The 24,421-nt window shown below is 46.1% G+C and overlaps 2 protein-coding genes across 2 annotated transcripts; one reads left to right on the forward strand and one right to left on the reverse strand.

Moving 5' to 3' along the window:
* Nucleotides 1-1,238: 1,238 nt before the first annotated feature.
* eEF1beta (elongation factor 1-beta) lies at nucleotides 1,239-4,164 on the reverse strand. The gene is made up of 2 exons (XM_089546438.1): nucleotides 3,746-4,164; nucleotides 1,239-1,574 (listed from the first exon to the last, which is right to left on the reverse strand). The coding sequence occupies exons 1-2, from the start codon at nucleotides 4,085-4,087 to the stop codon at nucleotides 1,269-1,271; spliced, it is 648 nt and encodes a 215-aa protein (XP_089402564.1). The 5' UTR covers nucleotides 4,088-4,164; the 3' UTR covers nucleotides 1,239-1,268.
* A 691-nt stretch (nucleotides 4,165-4,855) lies between these two features.
* LOC149345118 (SRA stem-loop-interacting RNA-binding protein, mitochondrial-like) lies at nucleotides 4,856-13,796 on the forward strand. Its single transcript, XM_089546439.1, has 4 exons — nucleotides 4,856-5,038; nucleotides 6,510-6,568; nucleotides 10,914-11,021; nucleotides 13,703-13,796. Exons 1-4 carry the CDS (start codon nucleotides 4,978-4,980, stop codon nucleotides 13,730-13,732), a joined length of 258 nt encoding a protein of 85 aa, XP_089402565.1. The 5' UTR covers nucleotides 4,856-4,977; the 3' UTR covers nucleotides 13,733-13,796.
* Nucleotides 13,797-24,421: the final 10,625 nt, after the last annotated feature.

Raw genomic sequence — 24,421 nt, forward strand, 5'->3', positions numbered from 1 at the left:
TAACCGCTGGTGCTTATTAATTAAGGGTAACGGGGTGGATTTCAAGAGAAGGCAAACGTAGCAGGGGGCGGCAGAAAGTTAGGTGAGATTAAGAAATTTGCGGGAATACGGTGGCCACAACTGGCGAAGGACAGGGTCAGTTGGAGAGACATGGGAGGGGCCTTTGTCCTGCAGTGGACGTAGTCAGGCTGATGATGATGATCCCTGGGAGTCCTCGTACTACCCCTGGTGCAGTGTTAGGCCACTGCTCTGCAAAGGCAGGTGCTGATACTGGTTTGGCTTGCGAGACCAAGGTTGCTCTTCCTGAGGAACTTGTCATGACCAATGCTTAACTGAACTGCCATGGTGGGCAGTTTGCCACCTGGGTGGTTCTGTGGGGATTTTTCGTGTATTTTTCGCTCACGGCCAACAATGCTGGCTTTTCTGCAACATGGGCTGTCTAACACTCTCGCATTAAAGCCTCATTGCACTGCTTTAGCATGCGATTGTTGGGGGACCACGTAGTCGCTGTCTCAAGATGAGCTCGCATAGCCTGGCTTGCTGCAGCCGTCCTTGCCAACGTCTGAACTAGGCGGCTTTTTCATTTCGTTTTATTGTCATTACTCTGGCTTGCACACTAACCCTCTTTGTAAACAGGAAAACCCTGTTATGAGCCAGTCAGGAGGTAAGTATTCAGACACCAAGGACTCCTGACAAAATTGTCAGAAAATTAGCAACGCACTTCGCATTAGGTGGATTCAAATGATGAACCATGGACCAGTTGGCCCGGTGACCACTAGGCCCAAAAACTTTTGGCTGTCATTTTGGTGAACATAGCACGGCAAAAGGCGGTGCACACACAATGTCATCTGCTAAGGTAGCCAGCTTAGATTTGACAGGACAGCAGCTTGAGCTTGTTGGTTCTCCAGAAGTTTGGGGACACTAGGCAAACACTTAAGTACTGCAAAAACAACACTGCACTTGTTGCATCTTGGTCTCGTGTCTCCTTCTACATTCTGAACTTTTCGCTTCCGGTTAGATTGAATATGAATGCCTCAGTCGAATTCAAAATCCTTCCATCACAAACTGAACCCTGGCATCAGCAAATTTTCAGTTCTGGCCCTAGCCAGGCATGTTCTTCTGTGCACTTTCGTGCATTGAGAGTATATGCTTATTTGTCTGCTCTCTACTACATCAAATATGAGTGATGAGGAGGTAGGTGAATGACCTGTGAGCAATTCAAGGACAGCACACAGCTGGCCGAGGGAAAAAAAATGTTTATTGGAGGGTTAGATCTTCTGGAAGGCAGCAATGTCGACAGACTGGACGTGGTCCTTGAAGTTCTCAATCTCCTCGATGAGCCAGTCAATGCTGACCTTCTCGTCCTCGACCACGCAGACAATCTGCAGCTTGTGGATGCCGTACGCCAGGGGCACCAGCTTGGACGTGCCCCACATGTGGCCATCGCAGGTCACTGTGCGCACCAGTCGCTCCAGCTCCTTCATGTCCGTCTCGTCATCCCAGGGCTTCACATCCAGCACTACGCTGGACTTCGCGATGACACCAGGTTTCTTCGACTTCTTTTCGGCGTACGCCTGCACGGCAAAGAGCGCTACACATGAGTAACATATCCGCACAAGCATAAGCTATAGTAGGATACAACTTAAAAAACAGCAGTTGCTAACACTGGGCCGCTTTCCGTGGTGTCCTGTACTACTCCGCTGGCTAATCGTAACAGTAACCAAAACTCTAGAGCTTATATTTTTTCTCTTGTGCTAAGCTTCTTGTTTACGCAACAAGAAAACGGGAGAAAATGGAAAGTAGTCCGTTCAACAACGGACTACTTTTTCATCGTGGAGGAATCCTATACAGCGGTCGTAAATGTGGGCGGAGCTTCACTACAAGCTTGCATCCGACTATAGCTACCTGTTCTTTGACAATTGCCAACTTGCAGAATATCGAGCGCCCTCTACAATTATCCAACCAAAAACCCTCGTTTCCAGACGGCAATCTCGCATTTGTATTCGAATAAGGAGGGGGGAAATGTTCCTTTATCTGCTGAGAGGGAAGTTGTTGAAGGGACACCATAGAGCAGGGGCGTGAATATGAGTCGAGAGGATACATCACTGTAACCTTTTGACCCAGTCAAAAAAAACCATTGGGACCAAGTGGGAATTTCAATTGGATCCAAATGGTTCCAGTTACATACAAATGGAGATCTAATTGGGTCTGACTGGAGATCTAATTGGACCCAAGTGGAATCAATAGGAAATAGCAATCCAACTTGGTGGTCCAGTTGGGTTATCCAACTGGTTTTGCAGATTCCAACTGGCTATTCCAGTTGATTATAAGGTTCCAATTGGTGTTGTGTTGCCCATTTAGATAATCCAGTTGGGAGAGATGACATGAAATTTTGAAATTTGCAGCTGGGCATTCCAAATTGTTCCTGGGATTCCATAAGGTATACCAGTAAACAATAACAAAAAAAAAATGAGTGTCAGGTGAAAATCTTGACCAGTTTGACTGGTGTATGGAACAATTTCCAGTCCAATTAAATTCCCAGCCGATTCCAATTGGGAATTGTACCATAAAAAAGTTAAACTGGTCAAGATGCAACTGAAAAATTGCAATTAGAAATTTTTCAGGAGTATTTGCAAGCTCCAACTTGAACTGCAAGTGAGCTAACTGAAATGTCCAACTGGGTGTTAATTCCAACTGGTTCCAAATACACAAGTGGAAAGTTTCCAGTTGGAATGCCAAGCCATTGATTGGCTCGGCTGGGACTGACCTGATTAGGTTTTTGTAAAAAGAAATACGCAGCTTTATCTGCTGCAATTGTTTTCATCATTCCCACCATCCCACGAACCTGAATAAAAAAATAACTTCACTCAACTAACAAGCGCCACTGCCTCCAGCAGGAAGGTCCTGTGCATGGAGTACTAAGTGGGAGCAAAAGTGTGTTCTGTAGATATATATATATATTGTGTCCCTTTGTGATGCAGGCTTGCTTGCTTGGATTCGTTTCTCTAATAGTGTTGAATTTGTATGATTTCAATTCCCTTGAATTCCCGACACATGAGCACAAAGCAGTGCCCCCTGCAGTCCTGGGAGAAAAATCAGTTGGTTCCAATTGGAACCAGTTGATTTTTGGACACCATTAAGGCCAATTGGATGTGAAGCCAATTGACTCCAATTTGGTTTAACCACAATTTGTTCCAATGGTGTCCAACTGGAATTCCCAATGGTATTTTCTGACTGCGGACAACTTCCCTTTATACTATCCTGAAAGCTGGTGGTTACTGTCGAGGCTTCTGGGAACGAGGGTTTTCAGTTGAAAGAAACCTTCCCGTGTGTCAGCTTTCTTCCAGTTCTGCAAATTGTTGAATATCTGGCCAAGTTGCTTCACTTCACTTATTACTGCAGCTTATTTACAGTAACCGGCTCAGAGTAGGGACACCAAACGGTGGTGAACACTGAACCTTGCGCGCTTTTACCGCGGTTTGACGGCTGGTACTGGGCATAAAAACAGTTTAAATCTGAAACAAGATAGTAGCGCACATCGCCATACTCTCCAAGGTGGTCTGCCGATGTGAACTCGTGTAGCTTTCTCGGAAGAACCTTCCCATTCGACATGTCATTCTATACAACCGACGGCCAGCAGATTGTCTGTCTGCATCTAGCTTTCTGTTAACGCTTTGAAACGGCGTCCGATGGCATACGAGTGAAGCTACTCTCGAGGAGTTAGGCTCGCGCATCGACAACGCACCTTGACTCGCTCCTGGCGAGCCTTCTCGGCCTCTTCGTCGACCTCGTCGTCCGAGCCGAACAGGTCCACGTCGTCGTCGTCGTCGGCGGCAGCGGCGGGTGCCTTAGCGGGCTCGCCCTTCTGGCCCGGGAAAGCAGAGCGCTCGGATGCCGAGTAGGAGCCGATGTGCCGGTACCAGCGGGCAGCGTGCGGGAATTTCTCCGCCGAGGGGGCGCCGCTCAACGCGCCGTACGTGGCCGCGTCGGCCTGCGACGGCTGGTAGCCCTCGATGTAACTGCGGAGCACTAGGTGCTCGTTCAGCTTGCCGACACCGGTGTCGGTTTTCAGGTCGCCGAATGCCATGATGCCTCGCTGCTCAGCGTTTTCACCGACACGTTGTCCGCTTCAGCACGCCGAGGTAAAGAGAGAGGTTCCGCCCCGAGTATAAGCTTGTTGCAGCGTGTCAAAGAAAAAATTCAGTTGTAGACGGCGCTGCATTCCTTATAATAAGATGAGCTAAAAACCAGCACAATAGCCTAGTCGGGCTCAATGGTGTGGAATATTGAACTTTTTCACGCTAGTTTATTTGGTAATACAAGCATCGGAAAGGTTCACTTCGGTGCAGGTTTCCTTATCGGCAGCGACTTCTAATGCGACGTTCATTTTTGCTGGCAGCGCACCCAAGACGGGACGAAAAACAACCCACGACTACAGAGAGACCGAGACAGTGAAAACCAAAACATGCTGATACATGAAGTGAACCCTCCGTTTGAGCCGGCTCATGGAGGAAGGAAAGAACTCCATGAGCCGGTTCCTCATGCTGATCAAATCGCGCTAAAAGGCACAGAAAGACGAAAACAGACGGACTACAGTGCACTAGAAGACGGACGAAGCGCGTACCTTTCTGTGCCTTTTAGCGCGATTTGATCAGTATGAGGCACCAACTAGCCCCCGCTCTTGTACTGGCTCCTCATGTTCACAAGTAGCAGTGCCTAGTAACCATACAGTTAATATAACTATAATATAACAACTGCACTGATCACTGCATATAATTTCTCAATAAGAAACTATGCCGCTAAGAGCCTCCGTGATCGCTTGGCTAGCTTAGCAACCAACGAGTCGGCTACATGGTCGACTTGAGTCTGCGGCGTCTGGCCGGTCGCCGCACGGGGCTACCATCTTCGAAGTGCTACGGTCCAAAGCGACGGTGAGAGGTGTCGCTAAGGGCGCTGTGAGAAAACATTTTACAGACCATGGCGTCACGAAGTGCTCTCCGAGTGTTTGTAGCCAACCTACCGTGGACTATAGGCAGGAGTAAGTATCCGCAAAACATGTAACTCTCATGTCCTTCGATTGAAACGCGGCGCTTCTCTCTGCGCACATGTTGTGCAAGCACGTGCAGCCAGCTTTACCTGGCTGTGGCAGAGCCATGGGAGTCCGTCTTTCGAATAACGCTGCAAAAGAAAACGCTGTAGAGACCATGACTTCGCGGAGCGTTCTGCGGGTGTTTGTCGCCATGCAACCTACCCGAAACTATGCCGGAAACTTTTACTGACTCGCTGACATCGCACGACACACGGGCGCCTTTGCGTTTCGTCTGAGACGAAACGCAAAGGCGCCCGTGTGTCGTGCGATGTCAGTGCACGTCAAAGAACCCCTGGTGGTCCCAATTTCCGGAGCCCTTCACTACGGCGTCCCTCATAGCCTGAGTCGCTTTGGGACGTTAGAACCCCATAACCATAAACCATCCCTCCACTACGGCGCCTCGTTCTTCCTTTCTTCTTCCACCCCCACCTTCCTCCCTTCCCTTACGGCGTGGTTCGGGTGTCCACCGAGATATGCGAGACAATCACTGCAGTCACTGCGTCATTTCCTTTCCTCAAAAAGAAAAAAATTGCTGATGGTTTATCTTTAGTTAAACCTGGTGTGTATGCGAAAGCTTCATTCCCCTGGCTACACTAAGAGTGCTGTTAATTTAACTCCCACATTCCAGGGTGGTCGCGCTGCCTATCCTGTGTGCGCAATGCACTCAGCATTCTGTCTTGCTGTCTAGTTGCCGGATACACCACAGCTTTTGCTCTCTAACTAGGTTTAGCAGCAGTTAAACCTCAGGTAATTTACTACATGTAACCATGTGCAATGAAGCTTTCGCGTGCGCACTTGGTTTAACCAGAGCTAGACAACCAGCAATTTTTTGTTCGACCTTGACCCATGACTTTGACCTGACCTATGACCTTATGTGCCACCTTGGTATAGCACCATAGCAACACACCATGGCTTTACTGTGGTTTGACCTCTAAATTGCTTGAAGGTGAAAACCGCAAGCGCCAGGAAGAAAGTCCGAGGTCCCGTAGTGAAGCTTTCTCTTCAAAAAAAATTTCAAAGCTCATGTCCTTCGATTGAAACGCTCCACTTAGCTTGGCACGTGTTTTGTGCGAGCATGCGCAGTCAACGTTGCCTGGCCGTGGCACAGCCAACTTCACCCCCCACTCTTTTTTTTCTTCAGTGTTAACTTTGAGGTCGTGAAAAACAAAAAACTTGCACTTACGAGGACGAAAATGCCACCTGCGGAAGTTGTCCGGCTGCTAGACGCCTTGGATGGTCGCCAGTAACTAGGCTTTCTTTTTGCCAGTATGATTCATTACCTCATATTGTTGCTTCCAGCACTAGTGAAGGCGCAGCTGTATGAATTTGGCTGTGCTCGGTGTTGTGGAACCCTGCATCACTTCCTGCTTCGTCATTGCCGTTAACACTCTCTCTTGTCCCACCCTACCAACATTCGCAGAGGAGCTGCGCGAGCACTTTTCCCAGTACGGATACGTGACCGCATCGAACGTGATTTTCGTAAGTACAACTGTATCCTTCCCCTGCAGCTGATTCGGCGCATAGACAGTGTGCTTGGCTGTGCTTTGCTCGAGCTGCAACCGTTCTGCTTTGAAATTAACTTTCCAAATACACCGAGTCACATGCTGGGTACAGTCTGGCCAGAGATTGCCTGCTCAGTCGTGTAGTATTCCGGTGCAGGTAGTGAATGCTGCCGAGGAAACGAAAGGTACCGGTCCTACGCATATATTGGAACGGACTGCAGAACAGCAGAGCTTAGAGGAAAGACACTGCAGTTCACTTCACCACAGCATGTGAAATGTCAACACAAACTCGTATGAACGTTAAAAATATTCGTGCGTTTTATGTTTGGTTTAACCAAAATGTAGAAAGCATAAATGTTTTTGCCACAGTTGAAATTGTATGTCGTTGCAATTGTTTGGCACAGCAACCTGGACTGCAGGACATAGGAGCAAGTCTCGTTATTTATAACAAGGGCAGCACTTGTGTCAGGCCTCCTCTCTGAGCCCTTATGGCGAATAAAAACTTTCCGCATTCCAGGTTTGTCGGTAGTCTACCATTATAGGAGTGTTGGCCAAGGCAAGGTGCAAACAAAGCTACAAGTATAGAAAATGAAGGGATGGAACAGCAGCACTGTCAATAAACTTTGCTTCCAACATTCTTTGAGCCTTCACAAAGTATGGCAGTGGCTACCACCATTACTGCGCAAAGGATTCACATGCCTCTTCTGTTTCAAGAAAGTCATGCTAAAAATACTCATTAAGGCTGAGACGTAGATATCCATGGAGCCCTGTTAAGCCAACTGATGGTAAAGAAAGGAATCTTCTCAGTTGTAGGGCAAGTTATGCCTTCTGAACATGTGACCTCTCTTGGCAGCATTTAACCCTTTAACCACCAACCCCGAGCTCCCGAGTTGTACTCGTCATTAGAGTTTGTGCCAGTATCGCCAACGCCGAGTCAACACTCGTCCAGCCCTACTTTTCGCTGTTTCTGCCACCAAAGACGAGTTATGGTCATCTGTTGCTTTGGCTGCAATTGTCATCTCTAGAGGGCGACAGTGTTCCATGAAAAACCTCATTTAATGCTCTATTGCGCGTGCTTTGCCTGGCAACTGTCTTATAATGGCGCTTCACATGAAGAATGCCGGTGGCGACGATGCTCGGAGAATAAGAGGTGCTTCTTGGAGTAGTACAGAAAGCAGCACTGCTGACAACGTGGAATTTGTGTCTGACAGTGACTCAGACTTTGTGTTTGAGCTGTATATTGCTTCAGATGATGACGAGAGCGATGACGACAATGGCGACAACAATTGTACATGCTGAGTAGCGCACGTGTGTGGCAGCGTGTGAACACCAATAATCCGCCACCTGCGCCTCCTCGCTTTCCCTTTTCTTCACTGCTCGGAATTTTATGGCAGCCCCCCCCCCCACGAGAATGTTATTCTCGGCTGGTTCCATGTAGTTTTTCAGTGGTGCATCTTTGAACTCCAATCGCGATGAATACGAACCGTTACGCGGTAGCACATTGTACTGCCCAGGGCTCTACATAGAAACTGGTAGACCGCGATGAAGTGATAGTCTTGTTTGCAGTAATAATATTGCAGGGTATTGTTGGCAAACCTCATGTTGAGATGTACTGGTCAACAAAGGAAGTTTCGGAGACAACAATGTTCAGGAAGACGATGAGCAGGAACCGCTTCAGCGCGTTGATGCATTGCCTGCATTAAAACAGCAGATGAAGCTACTTATCCGCACCCCATGCTATGGAAGCTGTGTCCCGTTAGCATTAGGCTGAAGAAGGCCTTCCTTGCTACCTGTATGCTAGAACAGGGTGCGTCCGTTGGTGACAGCCTCTTGCTTTTCAAGGGAAGACTAGCATGGAAGCAATATCTTCTGCTCAAACGTGCAAGATTTGGCCTGATTCTTTCTGTTGTGTGAATCTTCTAGCTGCTACATCTGCAATTTAATAGTCTACACTGGCAAGAGAATAGTGTAGGCTGCATCAAATAAAGACTTCGAATTTCAGTACGTTGTGACCCATTACCACAGGATACATTGAGGGAAAGCCGCCCTCTACGACAGGTTTTGTTTTTTAGATTTAGTGCTAATTATAACCAGAAACAAATAATGTAATATATTTTTAGAACCAGAATTGCATGGAAAAAATTATGACAAAAAAAATTAGCGATCTTGGTATGTTTTCCGGGTGTTAAAGGGGCTCGAAACACTGCTTGAAGGGACGCTACCTATACTTCAGGTGATTCTTTGTCACGTAGATGGTGACTGAAATAGGATTACAGGAATCGGCATAGAGGAACAAATTTCAAGATACAAGCAAACAAAATGCTGGTCTCAACTCTAATATCGCGGTGCTTCCCATAATCATTTCACTTTCCCAATGATGACATTGGGTGGGACCAATCAAAACAGCCTATCTGAGCACGTGGCGGAAGTTTGCACACCATGGTTGCCTGTTGTTCCTTCTAACTCGTTCTTGCCAAGGCTGGCAGCGTCGTTTCCATGGTTACAACCATGTGAACGCCCAGCTGGTCCAGCGATGCTTCACTGTCACGTTGATGGCGCAGAAGAGAACATTGATCAATGGCCTTCCCTGACTTATCCGAACTTGAGAGCGAGATACTGTGACAGAGTGACGACCTGCGCGAGATGCTTCTTAGCATAGCGTGTACTGCTACCGCCACCGCTTACCGCATGCCGTGCCTTGCCACTGCACGCTGTTGATGGGAACGTGGCGCCATCTGGAGCTGCCGCTCGATGATCCTCCACAAGTTGATGATGCATGCTGGTAAATGCATGGAGGGTAAATGTGAAACGAATGTCTTTTTTTTCTTTGTGCCCCTCCTTGGGACCGAAACGAACTCTTGTAGAATGCAATGGCTCGATCACATCGATTCCGCCAAGCCATTCTCAGATACATAGGTCATAGATGCATGTGTACAGAGAGGTGCGAAGTCCTTCGATGCAAAACAACAGCCGGAGCCTCTGGTGGTGCTTTTTTGTTTTGCTTGCTTTGCAGTGCTTTTACCCAAGGCAAACGTGTTGGTTTTGTTGAGCTGATATAAAACCCGAAAGGATGACAAAACGTGTCTTCATTTATTGGCCCAGTTTTCAGTATATTTACTTCTTGTCCAGTCATCAGGCTCCAACCCTATGATGTCATATCCACTGCTAAAAACCGCCACTGTGTGGGGACACCGTCAGCACCATGAATTTGTTTTTGCAAGCTAATTAAAATATTAAAACCCAGAATATATGCAGTACGACCAATGCTGATAGCCTCACTTTAACTCATTCTGTGCAACCAACAGGCAAAACAGTGCACTGAAGATGTGTTTCGGGGCTCGTTTAAATTTGTGGTAAAGGGTTAAGCGAGCTGTTGTCTTCACATACAGAGTTTGATGTTGCCAAAAAGTGCATCAGATAGTTTTTGTTGTGATGTCAACTTGTGGTTTTCTTTTTCGCCTTTTGCTGTAACTTCGTTCTACTGTTCTCTTGTTGCTTTTAAATTTCTCCAGCAACCCCTTCCCTTGCCCTTATTCATTGCTTCACTCGCATGCTTGTAAAGTAGCACTATAGAATTTTAGGTTAAACTTGCTTGATTTCAACTTGCTTATTTGAATGGATGCTTTGGTCCCGTCAGCATCACATGCTTTGAAAGGAGGGCTCCCCTTATTTCAAACTACCGTATATTGCCGATTATAAGTCGACCCCCCCAACTCGCGGCCGCCTTTGGGCAAAAAAAAGTTAGACTCTGAATTTAGGTCGACGCTGCCACGCCCTGTGGTCCTAGCTCGCCCAAAAAGTTTTTCAGAAGGCCGAGTCATAAAGAAACATTTATTTGTTCATGAGACATCTCTGACTCGTCGTCGCTTGCGAGGACACAGTTGCGATCGTCATCTTATGAGCCACTGCTGCCGCTGGTTTGTCGATAACAAGTCGCTGTCGTATTAAAACAAACCTTTGGTGCATATCTCAATTAAATTCAAGTTGTTTTAGGCAGATCCACTTTTGCACCGTGTCTGACAACTATTATAGAATTACGGGCGCACGGGGCATGATATTATCCGCGACTTGGTCGAAAGTACTTTTGACCCCGCATTTAGGCTGACTTTAAGACTCTGCATATATGTCGACTCCGATTATAAGTCGACCCTCCAACTTTGGAAGGACATTTAAAAAAAAAAAAGTTGACTTATGCGCGGCAATATGCGGTACATGTAATTTAAAGAAATTTTGGTCCCATTCAGCTGTGTGTGACTGCGGCAACCTCTGGTGTATAGTGCACCACCTGGTAGCGGTTCAGCATCCCCACCATCCTTGTGCAGGACAAGAAGACGGGCATGTCCAAGGGCTTTGGCTTTGTCACATTTGGCACCCGGGACGGTTTTGTCAGCGCCACCAAGCAACAGCAGCATGTTCTGGAAGGCTCATCGGTGAGGCCTGTTTTTTGCCTGTGCAGATGTTTTTCCTTTGTGGACTTGATGTCGATGGGGCTTCTGTGAAAGTGCTAGCACAAGTGGCAGCATAGTGTGGAGAATGTGCTTGCTCTTCTTACTGCCAGAGGTTGCTATGCCCACACTGTACTGTGGCACGTGCTTTCTGTTCTTAGGGTGGCCATCGCAGAATGCGTGGGCGTCATTTTTGAGAGCAGTGGAGCAAAAGAGTGTTAATGGCACAGTTTAGAACCATAATTAGACACCGTGAGCAGTGGACGCACCGTTGCCAGAGGACATTGCGTTTGCAGTGAATTTCCTGTGCTCCTTATGTGCTGTTTCATAATCATGATGTCCGCCGCAGTGGCTCAGTGGTTACGGCGCTCGGCTGCTGACCCGAAAGACGCGGGTTCGATCCCGGCCGCGGCGGCTGAATTTTGACGAAGGCGAAATTGTAGAGGCCCGTGTACTGTGATGTCAGTGCATGTTAAAGAACCCCAGGTGTTCCAAATTTCCAGAGCCCTTCACTACGGTGTCTCTCATAGCCTGAGTCGCTTTGGGACGTTAAACCCCATAAACCAACCAACCATCATGTCTATGGCTACGTACTTGCCATTGGTATATAACTCAGAATTAAGGAGTTAATTAGTAATGCAGCTAATTACAGTGGCTTCCAAGATTACTGGCACACAGCTTCTTGCTGAAAAGATTTTCGTTCTACTTCTACAGATCTGTTTTGAAGAATTGTGTGTGTGTGTGAGGGGGTGGGTCTACCCTAAAGAGTGCACTTTTGAACCATTTGCGTGATTTCACTGAAGCTTGTGGGGCTAGTTTACATCACTGCCGGGACTATCTCTGCCAAGTTTCATTATTCTAGAGCGGTTATGAAGAACGTCGTGCTACGTGTATGACAAGGATGACTGTGCTTGCTGAAGAAAACTATTGTTCGGATATGAAAGATAATTTTTAAATTTTTTGTGTTATGTGGACTTGGGAATGGCCAGAGAACACAACTGTGGGATTATTTTTCTTAATTTTGCTTCTTTTTTTTTTTTCAATAAACGAATGCCTTTCAAGCCTTATAGCGAATGACATTGGTTTTTTACTGCCACCGTTTTTTCTGAGAACTAATTTTTTAGTGTGCAGAAAACGGCAAAAACGGGCAAACTAAACGCGCAATTGTGTGCCTCATAAAATGTCGTTCCAGGAAGCCTGCTATAGTGCTAACGTTACCAAGTATTATTGGAATATTGTTTCCTGAGCTGACAGTCTACTGCAAGAAACAGGAAATGAGAAAACCGGACTCACTAGACTGCAAATCTATTTTCAGAGCTCCGATTTTCAAGAAAGCCTCGAGCTTAATTGTAATTCGGCAGAGATGGTCCAAGCAGTGATATACTATAATAAGTATAGTTGTATACAACTTAAGTTTGCAGTGACGCTCCACTCACATTCAGGACCCGTCGTACAGGATTTCTTCATAGCAAAAAGTAAACCATTGTAAAAGCTTTTCAATTATTAGCTCAAGAATTTTGGTGCCTCTGGCTTGTTTGATAGAATCCAACTTTAAAAACCTGATTTTGTTCACTGTCGTAGCTGGCCAGCGGAGCAATACAGTGCGCCATGGACTGTGCCCAGTGTTACCGACTGGTGTTTTCTTAAGAACTATATCCTTCTATAGCCCCACAAGTTTCAATCAAATCGAGCTAGCGGTTCAAAAGTTCACTCTTTAAGGTAATGTCCCTCCTTAATGTATTTGCCCGGTATAAATGACTGCGTGCAAAAAGCAAGCCATAAAAAGGATTCAGTGAGAGTACTGTTTAACTTGGACAGATTAGTTCACTGCAATAAAACTTGTAGCTGCCATGAAACAAAACTTGCGTTATATTTGTAGCCGCATTGTATTTGTGCAAATGCGGTATTCCACAAGACGCAAACAAAATTGAAAAAAACTTAACATGAGATGTGATAACTCATAATAAATAATCACGTAAAGGGACAGATATTAGTGTGGGCTTAAAAATAAATAAGAAAAAAATGCCCTGCCCGCACCGTCTTACGACACAACGGGCTACGTAAAGGGACAATAAGAGCAGGATGGAAGGTTTGTGTTTCTTTATAAACCAGCACCGTGTTTAGTTAGTAGTCAATTACCAGAGAGCATCGTCAGAGCCGTGCCATCATGAACAACTGATATAGTAAAGACCCTGATATGCAGACTGTTGCAATGCTAGACGTGCACTATGCAAAAGCTGCTTGTTATGGGCATGACCAATGCTGCAGACAACAAAGATTTATAATTCTGAACAAGTAAGGAATGTACGTCGTCCAAACTTGGTAAGTTGGTGTTGAAAAGACAAGACTGTTGTATGCCATCTCTGTGTCAAATTCCAGCGTGAATAAGAGAGGTTGAACCAAAAGGAGCATTTTATGGTGCGTTTTTAGCGTTGCAACAGCCTGTAGTAAAGATGTTTGCTGGTCCGAGTCACTTTACTGTAGAGGGGTAAATGAGAGAGCTATAGCTTCCATAGTGCTGCAGACAACTTGTGAGGTGGAGTATAGGGGTTTTCTTGTGGGTAATTGTATCTCTGCAATTGTACTGCCTGCAACAGCGTTTTTCCATTTGCCTCACCTTCACAGTTGTCCTGTGTGGAGTCTAATGTTTCTCTCTTTACTTCCAGCTGGTGGTTCACCCTGCATCAAATTCGTAGACAGCGCTTGGAAGGCGTTACTTGTAGATACATTCAATAAAGTAAATTAAAGCTGTTCTCACTTTATGCGCGTGGCATACTTGACATGACTGCCAATTCCACTGTGCAGCTGATCACAGTGTGGCTAGATCAAGTCTCCACAGTGTGTGTTGTTCATTGGCAGCGCAGTGTCGTAGATGTTTGATGACACTGCACAGTAGATGGGCAGCAAGACTCATTTTGTGCTCTGGCCCTCAATTTACTACTGTCTCGCGTTATAAACGCTTTTAGCCTGCATTCTAGGAAGACTTGGGCAAGCATCATTTGGAAGCCACGGCGAATCCGAAACTGAAGATGAACCTTTGGGAGAATTTCCATCCAAGTGGTATCCAGCAGCAAAAAACTTTTCTGACGATTTTAGCCACACGATGAGGTTGTGCACATATCTGTTGACAGTTTCTGGTCACCAAAAAACAGGCAGTCTAAACAAAAACTCGGTTGGAGAAGCCGGGGCTCTCAAGTGTGATGCAAGATTCTGAGGTCTGTGTGAAACCCTGGATGCCAAGGAACTCTGAGTGAAAATCAACTCTCTATGAATGGAATGGGGACATGAATGGACCTAAAAAAGAAAATGGCTAGCGGTACGCTTATATGATGACAAAACAGAAATAACAGGTGGCATATTAAAAAAATAAAATGAGCTGTGGAAAGTCCAGTAGCCTGCCCCCCCCCCCCCCCCCCCTTATTTTTTTACTGTGCTATATGCCTCGCTAGCAAGCCTGAGGATGGCAGGCTGCCTAGTGGGCAAGTGGAAAGGAGGAAATGGTTTTTCAGCAGATGCATCATTGTGGAAAGAAAAATCGTCACACTAGTTGCTCCCAAGATGAAACTGATTACATGGTAGCTGTAGCTCGGTGCAAGGAAGAAAACTTGCATCACACTAAAAGGAGAAGAGGACGTGTGCGTCAGCCCAGTTCTAGTCGCGTCTTCTGGTAGCTGCAGCCAGTGGAAAACCACACAATGAATGGGGTGTAGCTGATGGATTGTGCCCACGAAGGTACAGTTGTGCCAGTGAACCTTTGTCGCATTTAGTTTAGCTCACCTCTGTCTGGTGACGTGGGTTGCTTGAGAAGAGCGTCGTGGGTCGTACAAGCTCCTCGGGTGGCAGCAGCTGCCGTCGCAGAGCAGCAGTGCACCGCTTCACTTTGTTTGTTAAATAGCTTAACTACTGAATTAGCATAATTGTCATATGCTGTAATTAAAGATCGATTTATTTCCTCTGATTATGCCTTCTTTTATCTCAATCAACCATTTTGGTTTTTCAAATTTCGCGCCATGGTTGCTTTCCCGTCCACTTACTATATCCCCGTCCAGCCTATTCAACTGTCCAATGGTTTTTGCTGATAATTAATCTGTCAATGAAACTTTTGTTCGATTGATTTTCACTCACGAAATACATTTCAAACTTTATTTTCACTCCTTTGCCTATTTTTCCGCTATTTTGCCGTCCACGGTTGTTTTGTCATCCACTCGCTTTATCGACGAATGTGCTATTTCGACATTTTTAGCTCTAATTAACTACTCATCCTATTCACATTATTTTTTGCCCGGCATCCTCTTTCGATTACGACCACTCGTTTATGCTACCTCTTCTGAGGACGTCACAACTGCTGCCAACACGTTTTGGTGACACGATCCCGCCTACATAGCCTAGAAATGCTTTCGCATCAATAAACCCATTAGAGCTATCTCGTTGTACCCTTGCGGTGGAGCTTAAGCGTCCCCTTCAGTTTTAGTGCGCTACCACTGACCTCGATTTCGCTCACCGATTTCGCCAGTCTTTGTGTCTTAAGCCTTCTTGACCTTGAAAACCGAGCCTTGAACTGAAACCAAAGTGAAAAACCTAACCACACTAAATCGTCAATCATTTTTTTTTGTTTGTATGTTTTGTTTCTGTACTGCAAGCTATGTTTGACATCAATATTCGCTACTTCATGTGCATTGCAGTAGAGCGTGTTACGAGGCTTTTGACGCAGTCTATGTGCTATAGCCATTGTGCATTGCGTGGGAGTCCAATACATTCAGTATTGGTCTCAGAGTTGGAAGGATGGCAGCTTTAGAACTTTTAGCTTTTACAGTGTTCCTTGACTGTCTTCCATGTTTTTCAGTTGGTGTAGTTTCTTTTTATGTTCGTACGTTATGCTACAGATATGAAACAGCTGCATAAACTGCCTCTAAAGAGAAGAAACATTACTCACGACAGTGCAGACGGCAGTCTAAAGCATTTTTGTAGGTGGGCCAAGTTATCTTGTTTGTGCGAGCTCACCGTTTCTGCTTCCAGACAATGTGGTTGTAAAAGTTAACCACTACAACCCGCTTCAAAAACTATTGGCCAAGTTTACTTCGACTAAATTGGCTTAGTGGCTTAGCCCTTGGGATTGGTCATCTGCTTCCCTACGTTCTGTTCTTTTGTCGCGACCATACAAGATGGAGAGTCTGCCATCATCACTGTGAGCTTAAGGGGGGACACTGCTTTCATATCACGAATGTCTAAAAAAAATCGAATTTTAGAAATTGCCAGATTTCATATCTGTCAAGTTTTACTAATGATTTCCTAAGAGATTTTCCCTGAAACGAGCCCAGAAGCAGGGTGTCGAACCGGCATTTCTTCGGGTTCGGTTCGGGTTCAGTTCCGGGTTCGGCTCCAGAGAGCCGTTCCGTTCCGGTTCGAACCGGTTCAAACGGGTTCAAAAGGGTTCAGGGCAAAAAAAAAATTAGAACGCAGATGGGTTTCATTCAACCTTGCTATGCGTTTTCTTTTTTCTGGCACATCGGTATACAAAATAAAAAAATGCAAAGATTTGTTTACGAGAACATAAAACTGGGATAGTTGGTAAGGGTTCATGCTTAAGCAGCGCAGTAAACCAGGACAAAAGAAAGTCTGGATATGACACAGACGCTAACAACTGGTTATTACATTCTCGGAAAATTATATGAAGGCGCAGGCCACAGTGAAGAATCCAAAAAACAGAAGAACGAAGATTAAAACTAAAAAACTATAGTGCGCATGCACATCATAGTCGAGTCATGACCTAATTTTCAATAAAATTCGAAGACTATATTCCATAGTAGACGGCACTCCTCTATCGCCTGGACCTCACACAGATGCCACGAAAGCCTGACTCCTTATCTACGAAATTGATGGATGGTGAAGCAACACGCTCATCTCCTTTCTTCCTGATCATAAAGGCCTCCACCATCTCCCTACAATTTCGATCAGGGTGATTAAACAGAAGGCTTGTCTTTCTAAGTGGGGAAGCAGTGGGCAATTGTTCGAACATCACAAATAGGTGAAAAAAGTAGCGGTGTCGTACAACTTGGCTTTGCATTGCCGCGAGTGCCACAATTTCTTCCTTCAGTAAAGAAGACAAGTGTCCTGTTTAATAACCCTGTTTGCATTTGTAGGGAGTTTGTCGAGGCCTTTACGATCAGGGAGGAAGCAGATGAGTGTGTAGCTCCATCATCTGTCAATTTTGTAGATAAGGAGTCAGGCTTTCTTGGCAATTGTGTGAGGTTCAGGAGATAGGAGAGTGCCGTCTACTATGGAAGACAGTCTTCGAATTTCGTTGAAAAAGACATCATGACTCGACTGTGATGTGCATGCGCAGTATGATTTTAAAGTTTTAACCTTTGTTCTTTTGTTTTTTGGGGTTGTTCCCTTGGTCCTGCGCCTTTATATGCTTTTCCCAGAAAAAATAACCAGGCAGCGCTCGTGTCGTCTCCCGTCTTCCTTTTGCTTAATTGTTTAATGCGAGATGTTCTTAATTTACCCATTTTATTTTGTTGTCCGCAGCAAAAAGATGAATTTACGGCAACAACCGCAAAATGAAATGAACTCGAAATTAATGAAAATCGGCTATGTATACGCTATAATCCACCTTATGAGGTGCAATGCAAAAAGCCGGTGGATTTTGCATCTACAAAGCCCTCCTGCTTGAGTAGTTTGGAAGACCCCGTAGCGCGAGTAATAGGTTTCCCCTGAAGCTTGAGTCAGTTGGGACCTTATTGTTCGCAGTGTACTTACAGGGCCCCAAAATTGCCGCCGCACGCGCCCTGTATGTTCCCGCGCACTACTGAGAAACGAAACTGTCGTGTAGCGGCACCTACATACAGACAGAGACCTTTTCGTCGCCCCGAAACCGACTTGCCAGTCCCACCCTCCTTCACTATAGCATGGTAAAAAAATGTGCGAGAGCCCCTCCACCGCCCATCCGCCACCCAACGAGAGCCTCATGGGAGCACTAGCTCTCCCTAACATCCAGAACTTAGCAAATATATTTTATTTAAATCACCTATTCGACATCACCTTTGTGACTCACGTTATATATCCCGAGCCTCTATAGCTCAGTATCTTCAAAAACACAGCTAATCGTGGCTTCTCACTATAATGCAATAAGAAATTACGGCATTGCCTTAATATGGTGACGTCAACCTCTTTTTTTCTGATAAAAAGTGTATGATAAAAAAACACGCTTGAATGGGTTGAGAAAGCTTCGTTTTTGCACAGACACAAATTGGCAACATCTTCATTGCGACGTTGAGCTGCAACATTCTTGCAAGTGCAGCATTGTGCGAGGAAGTAGATATACTTGCACTACATAGAATGTTTGTGACTTTTCCTGGGACGCTATCAAAGGCAACCTTTGTGCCAACAGAATTTTTGGCGCCCTTGATGGATGTATAAAGAGTGGTTAATCTGGCCTGCACCATTTTTCTACCAACTTGTTTCAGCCATTTATTTTCAAAGCTACAAACAACCCCTTTCTGGCAGCTGGGCTTAATAGGCGACTAAGTGCACGCCTGTATTTCCGGGACATGCTCGCGAGAAAGCTTTGTGCTGATTCATTCGCTTTGCTCACTCTTCGCATTTACTTACCTGTACGGCCTCTCCACAAGGCAGATGGCAAATGTTGCGATCGGTCATTACTTCCTCTACCCTTACATATACAGCCTTACCTAGACTTTCTTGGTACTAGTGTATCATCAGCGGATGTACTGTGCAGCCCATTTTAATGGCTGTACATATAACGAACGCTCGCTTATTACGAGCGGGTGTGGTGCTCCTGTGAAAATATGCACAAGGGCAACACAAATTCGTCGCAGATACAGCGAACAACTCTGGCCACACCACTGGGTTACAGCGAACGAGGTGTAGAGGTAGTTCTTCCGCTAAGCACGCAGATGAAATAGCGCCTCTCAACCTTCAGGACACCACCCCGGAAAGAACATGTCAACCCAGACATGGAATTAAAAGGCGGCACTGGCGTGCGCAGCGCTAACCGGAAAGTCCGGCATCCGGTAACACTGTAAACGGTGAAGTAAACACGGTAACGATATGCTATAACTCTCTATTGAAATAGTAAGTAACCGCCGGCCAAACCCGCGTCGATGGCCTACGAGGGCAATCATTGCCTACGTGTTGCTGGGAAAAGCATCCCGAATGGAAAAAGCGCGGTGCGCGTGAGAAAGGGGCATCGTCGAAAGCGAAGCTGCTGACCATGGTCGCGGATCAACTAACAACAACGATTTCACAATTCTGAAATCCTTGCTGGCTATGCCAGTCACGTGGCAAGCATGGCCTGCCCAGTCGTCTCCATCTTCAGCGCCGCTACTATGTGCAGGCATTGTCATACAGCGGACAGTGCAACGGATGCATTCTGCGCCACAAGCGCTGCGCTACTTCGTCGCTGCATCAACCCAGGTACGGTAGAAGAAGCTCGAAAACACGTGTGACCAGGAACATGCATATTTGTGGCAACGCGCTTCGTGGATCCATAGCCGACCAGATAGTTCCTCGGATAACTACGTTCCTGCGGACCACAAAATCGCAGAAGCTCCTGCTCTGACGGAGACGTTCAACACCAAGCGCGAGCTCTCCCTACTGCCAGGAATCTCAATTATGTGGCCGACCTGCCACAAGTTTCCATGCCCACTTCATCCATGATTAGTGATACCCCGTCCCTGAATTTGATAGTTGGCAGCAAGGTCTCGACGAGGATTAAATGACCGCCCTAGATAGCCTGGAAAGAGCTGCGACAGGCTCTCCTTTGCACAAGTAGGCCGCAGTTTTATAATAAACGCCACTTTTAGCGGCTTTAGTGTGTTTGGCTGTTGTAAGAAGAATCAACTTGCTATTAAGAACATCAGATATAACGAACTGAACTCGCGTGACCGTCAGGTTCGTTAGAAGTGGGCTCGACTGTAGATTCAATCGGCCACAAAAACCTTTTTCACGCTTCAGACATGGGCCTTACATGTTAGGACGTACCGTCAGTTGCAAAAGTTTACAGCCCACCGCGCCGTTTATTTTAATGGTGTGGTGGGCTGTAAACTTTTGCAACAGACATTACCTTCACGCCAAATGGACGTTTGTGCCGTGGTCAGTGCATTTCCACCTGTGCGAGCAACGAGAATCAATTTGAGCAATAAAATGATATTTTTGTCGCGATGCTGTGTTCATTTGGGACATACTTAAGCAGTCTCTTAAAAAAACCATTGAGATCATGCACTTCATTATAACATTTGTGGCTGCGATGAAAAACTTCGGAATTCCGTGCGAACTCTTCGTGTTCATAGGACTGTTTAGCGTGTGGAAAACCCGCATGATGGATGAACACGCAGAACCGCCGCGTCCAACGAGGTCACTGTACAGATAACAGTGCACTTTAATGCAGGAGGAATATGCTGCGCAAGTTCAACCTCCTGACTGGTTCCCCTTTCTTGACGTGTGCGCTGTCTGGAATTTCCATATGCGGGCGGAGAAAGGGAGTTATGCTGGCATGAGGCTTTGAGCCGCGCGCTGGCGACTGGCAGATATTTTTTCTTAGAAGCAGAACGATTTCAGCGAATCGGCATAACGAAATCACTTCATCGCAGTTACATTTCATCGCAACATCTTTCTAGGCGTAATCACTATCGCATGCCAGCGAGCGCATGTATTTCCGCATTGCCCTTTTGTGCAATCGGTATGTAATTTTTTTCTTATTAGTATACATCTCCACCGTTGCCAAGTGCCCGCCTTTCGTTGCATATTTCCGTCGCGCACAAAGAAGAATATGCGGATTATAAAAAAAAAAAAGAAACTGCACCAATTTATACATTCTCCTTTTGTTAACACTAGTAGCAATATTTCGGGTTTAACGTGTCGAGTAGACATTGGGGCTATAGGATAGACGGTGTTATGGCGGGCTCCAGATTGACGACACCGGCTGGGGATTTGCAACGTGCGACAGAACATATTGGTTTTTATATTTTTGGAATCAGCAGCCGAGCTCCACAGCCATTGAGCCAATTTTTTTCCCTTTATTACCCTATAGACCCATCGTGAGGGGTTTTATTTAGAACCTGCTGTCTGAGACAATGAGCGCTTACAAAAGTAAATGTTGCACTACCAACGGCGCTGGCTCAGTGGTTAGGGCACTCGGTTACTTATTCGGTGTACCCGGGTTCGAACCCGGACCCGGGGGCCACGTTTCGATGGAGGCAAAACGCAAAAGGTGCCGTGTGCTGTGCGATGTCAGTGCACGTCAAGGATCCCCAGCTGGTAGAAATTATTGCTGAGCCCTCCCTACTGCGCCTGTTTCTATTTCTTCTTTCACTCTCACCCATGGGTCAGGTGTCCATCAAGAAGTGAGACAGTTACTGCGCCATTTCCTTTCCTCAAAAACCACCATCACAACGTTGTTGGGTCCTCGCGCTAATATTTCATCTATATGTGGGAAATGACGCAAAGAAAAGGAAGGCATTCTCAATTGGTGCTGAAATGACTGTAGACACCCAATTTTGTTGCGTGTTTTCTCCTTTCAAATGACGCCATAGTATTTAGAATACATGGTTCTCCGTGTGGTATTCCCCTACTGCCAATAAATAATTTAGAAAATAATTTTTTCTCCCATGTTGTTTCGGTTTTATCAACCGAATGATGGCTGTGACGTGAGTTCAACATTAGGTCATGAGAGGCACGGGAAAACTAATACAAACGCTGATACGTTGTTTAGACTCACTATAGCACTTTAATAAGCCGGCGGCTCCAAGACCTATAATTACAACGAACGACGTATCAGCAGTTATATTGCTGTTTTATTTCCCCTCACGCCACCTAATTTCCACTACACGTCACAGCCACCGTTATGTTGGTGAAACCGAAATAGGGTCAAGGAGAAATTCAAATATAAATTATTTATTATGTCTTTGGTGGATACCACGGGGTGCTCCATGTACCCCAATGTCTAACGCATCGTTTGAAAGACGAAACCACGCAAGGAAAAATTTGTTGTCTATAGTACTTTATTCAGTTCGAGCAGTCCTAACAACCTGATTAAATATTTACGCAAATATGTAAAAGGTGAGGAGTAATAACTCAAGATTTCACATAATCCTGACGTACAAGTCTTTAGAATTGGCGGTAGTACATTACAGAAACGTCAATTAGGCTTCTTCCCAGGCACCAGGCTTCCTGTAAGTTGGCTGTCGCATATACTGCGTACCATTTTCGCACTTCCCAGTGCAGAGAGCTACGGATGGGTAAATCTATGCGCTAGATCATCTCATTTTGTGCGCAAACATGAAGTATGCCGGGATGCAAAAAAGTGGGGCTGAACCGGGTCCCGAACCGGTTCGGAACGGTTCCTTTGAATCGTTCCGGTTCGGGTTCAGTTCCAAGATGGCGAAAAAAATATGGGTTCGGTTCGGATCCGGTTCCGGGCGAAAATGCGGGTTCGGTTCCGGTTCGACACCCTGCCCAGAAGTGACATTATTTTTTTTTGTGTGCATTACCTTAGGCAGCATAAAATGTCAAGATTCCTTTGAAAAGGCCAGTTTTCTCAAGTGTTCTTTGACCTGACTGCCCTGCTTACAGAAAGCGCAGCATGACAATGGCTTCATGGATTTCCATGCAGTTTGTTGCATTGTGTTCCTTGATAAATCTTTATGCAGTGGTTTCTATATTTCTTACTTTATTTTTTTCACTCTGTCACTGATTTGACAGGATGGTAATGAGTGCATTATGCAACCTTGAATATAATGTTCAGTGTAGAAAAAACTCTGGTTGATAAATATTTGAAGAATGTCACTGCATGAAACATCCCCTTAACTCTAAGAGCAACCTTAGGCTCCAATCGTGTTTTGTTACATCAAGGTGGCCCATAAGGTCATAGGTCAGGTCAAAGTCATGGGTCAAGGTAAAACAAATTGCTCGTGGTTTAGCTCTGGTTAAACCAAGCATGCAAGTGAAAGCTTCATTGCACATATAGTTACGTGTAGTAAATTACCTGTAGTTTAACTGCTGCTAAACCTGGTTAGAGAGCGAAAGCTGTGGTGTATCCGGCAACTAGACACAGCTTGGCATCCGTAACGCTGAGTGCATTGCGCACACAGGATAGGCAGCGCGACCACCCTGGAATGTGGGAGTTAAATTAACAGCACTCTTAGTGTAGCCAGGGGAATGAAGCTTTCGCATACACACCAGGTTTAACTAAAGATAAACCATCAGCATTTTTTTCTTTTTGAGGAAAGGAAATGACGCAGTGACTGTCTCGCATATCTCGGTGGACACCCGAACCACGCGGTGGCTCAGTGGTTATGGTGCTCGGCTGCTGACCCGAAAGACGCGGGTTCGATCCCTGCCGCGGCGGCTGGAATTTCTTTGGAGGAGAAATTCTACAGGCCCGTGTACTATGCGATGTCAGTGCACGTTAAAGAACCCCTGGTGGTCGAAATTTCCGGAGCCCTTCACTACGGCGTCTCTCATAGCCTCAGTCGCTTTGGGACGTTAAACCCCATAAACCAAACCAAACCAATCGTGTTTTGTTGTCATGCCAGGCTTTCTGCAGGTTTGCTACACAGTCGAAACTTCCAGAGTCCTTCGCTGCAGCGCCCCTCATAGCCTGAGTCGCTTTGGGACATTAAACACCCACAAACCTAACCAGGTTTTGCAGGTGGGCACCTATGCCACGTACATGAAAGCGAGATTGAGGTGTCCACTGACCGAGTTGTGCGCCTTCCTTTCGTCACAACCAACGGGCTCTACGAAGTTGTCATCGACGCCAGTGAACACAATGGACGGCAGCGGCCCACTTCTTTTGTTTGGTTTTTGAGGAAAAGCAATGGCGCATTAACTGTCACATCTTGGTGGATGGCTTGGCACTCTCCTCTGGCTCCATGGCGTGTCTGCTGGCGTCTCGTTGTTGTGACTGATGGAAGGATGAAAAGTGCAGGAGCCTGTCCACTGCCTCGAGCTGAGCCACAGTCGCTCCCACATGCAGACAGAGAATTGAAAGATGTGAGAGGAAAGAGAAAGAATAGACGCGCGTCACACCGCGTGCGCCGAAGCGACGACGCCAACTGTAAGGGCGCGTTCACACTTGTCCAAAAGGACCTGTTCTCATCTGTTGACAACCGGGCGAGGCGAAACCGCCACGCCGCTGCTGTCTCACTTTTCAGGCCCATTCACACTTGCGAGTCGCAAAGGGCACGCGACCAGGACTCACCTCGCAATTCGAATCAGCGAGTTCCACAACACCGTTGTTCACACTTGCAAACGCGACCAGCGGGTCGCTTTCTCGTTAGATTCTCGTTTGAAGCGAAAACTCTCGGGAATGACGTTGTTCGCGCGCTTTCGAGAGTTTCGTCTGTTTTGGCCGCGCCTCCTGT

Source organism: Amblyomma mixtum, chromosome 5 (assembly GCF_055824585.1).
Source record: "Amblyomma mixtum isolate Tamu chromosome 5, ASM5582458v1, whole genome shotgun sequence".
NCBI lineage: Eukaryota > Metazoa > Arthropoda > Arachnida > Ixodida > Ixodidae > Amblyomma > Amblyomma mixtum.

Coding starts and splice junctions, on each gene's coding strand:
- eEF1beta (XM_089546438.1), bottom strand. CDS start 4,087: ATGGCATTCGGCGACCTGAAAACCGACACCGGTGTCGGCAAGCTGAAC. Junction 1,575..3,745: donor CTCGCCAGGAGCGAGTCAAG/GTGCGTTGTCGA, acceptor TTTGCCGTGCAG/GCGTACGCCGAAAAGAAGTC.
- LOC149345118 (XM_089546439.1), top strand. CDS start 4,978: ATGGCGTCACGAAGTGCTCTCCGAGTGTTTGTAGCCAACCTACCGTGG. Junction 5,039..6,509: donor ACCGTGGACTATAGGCAGGA/GTAAGTATCCGC, acceptor CAACATTCGCAG/AGGAGCTGCGCGAGCACTTT. Junction 6,569..10,913: donor CCGCATCGAACGTGATTTTC/GTAAGTACAACT, acceptor ATCCTTGTGCAG/GACAAGAAGACGGGCATGTC.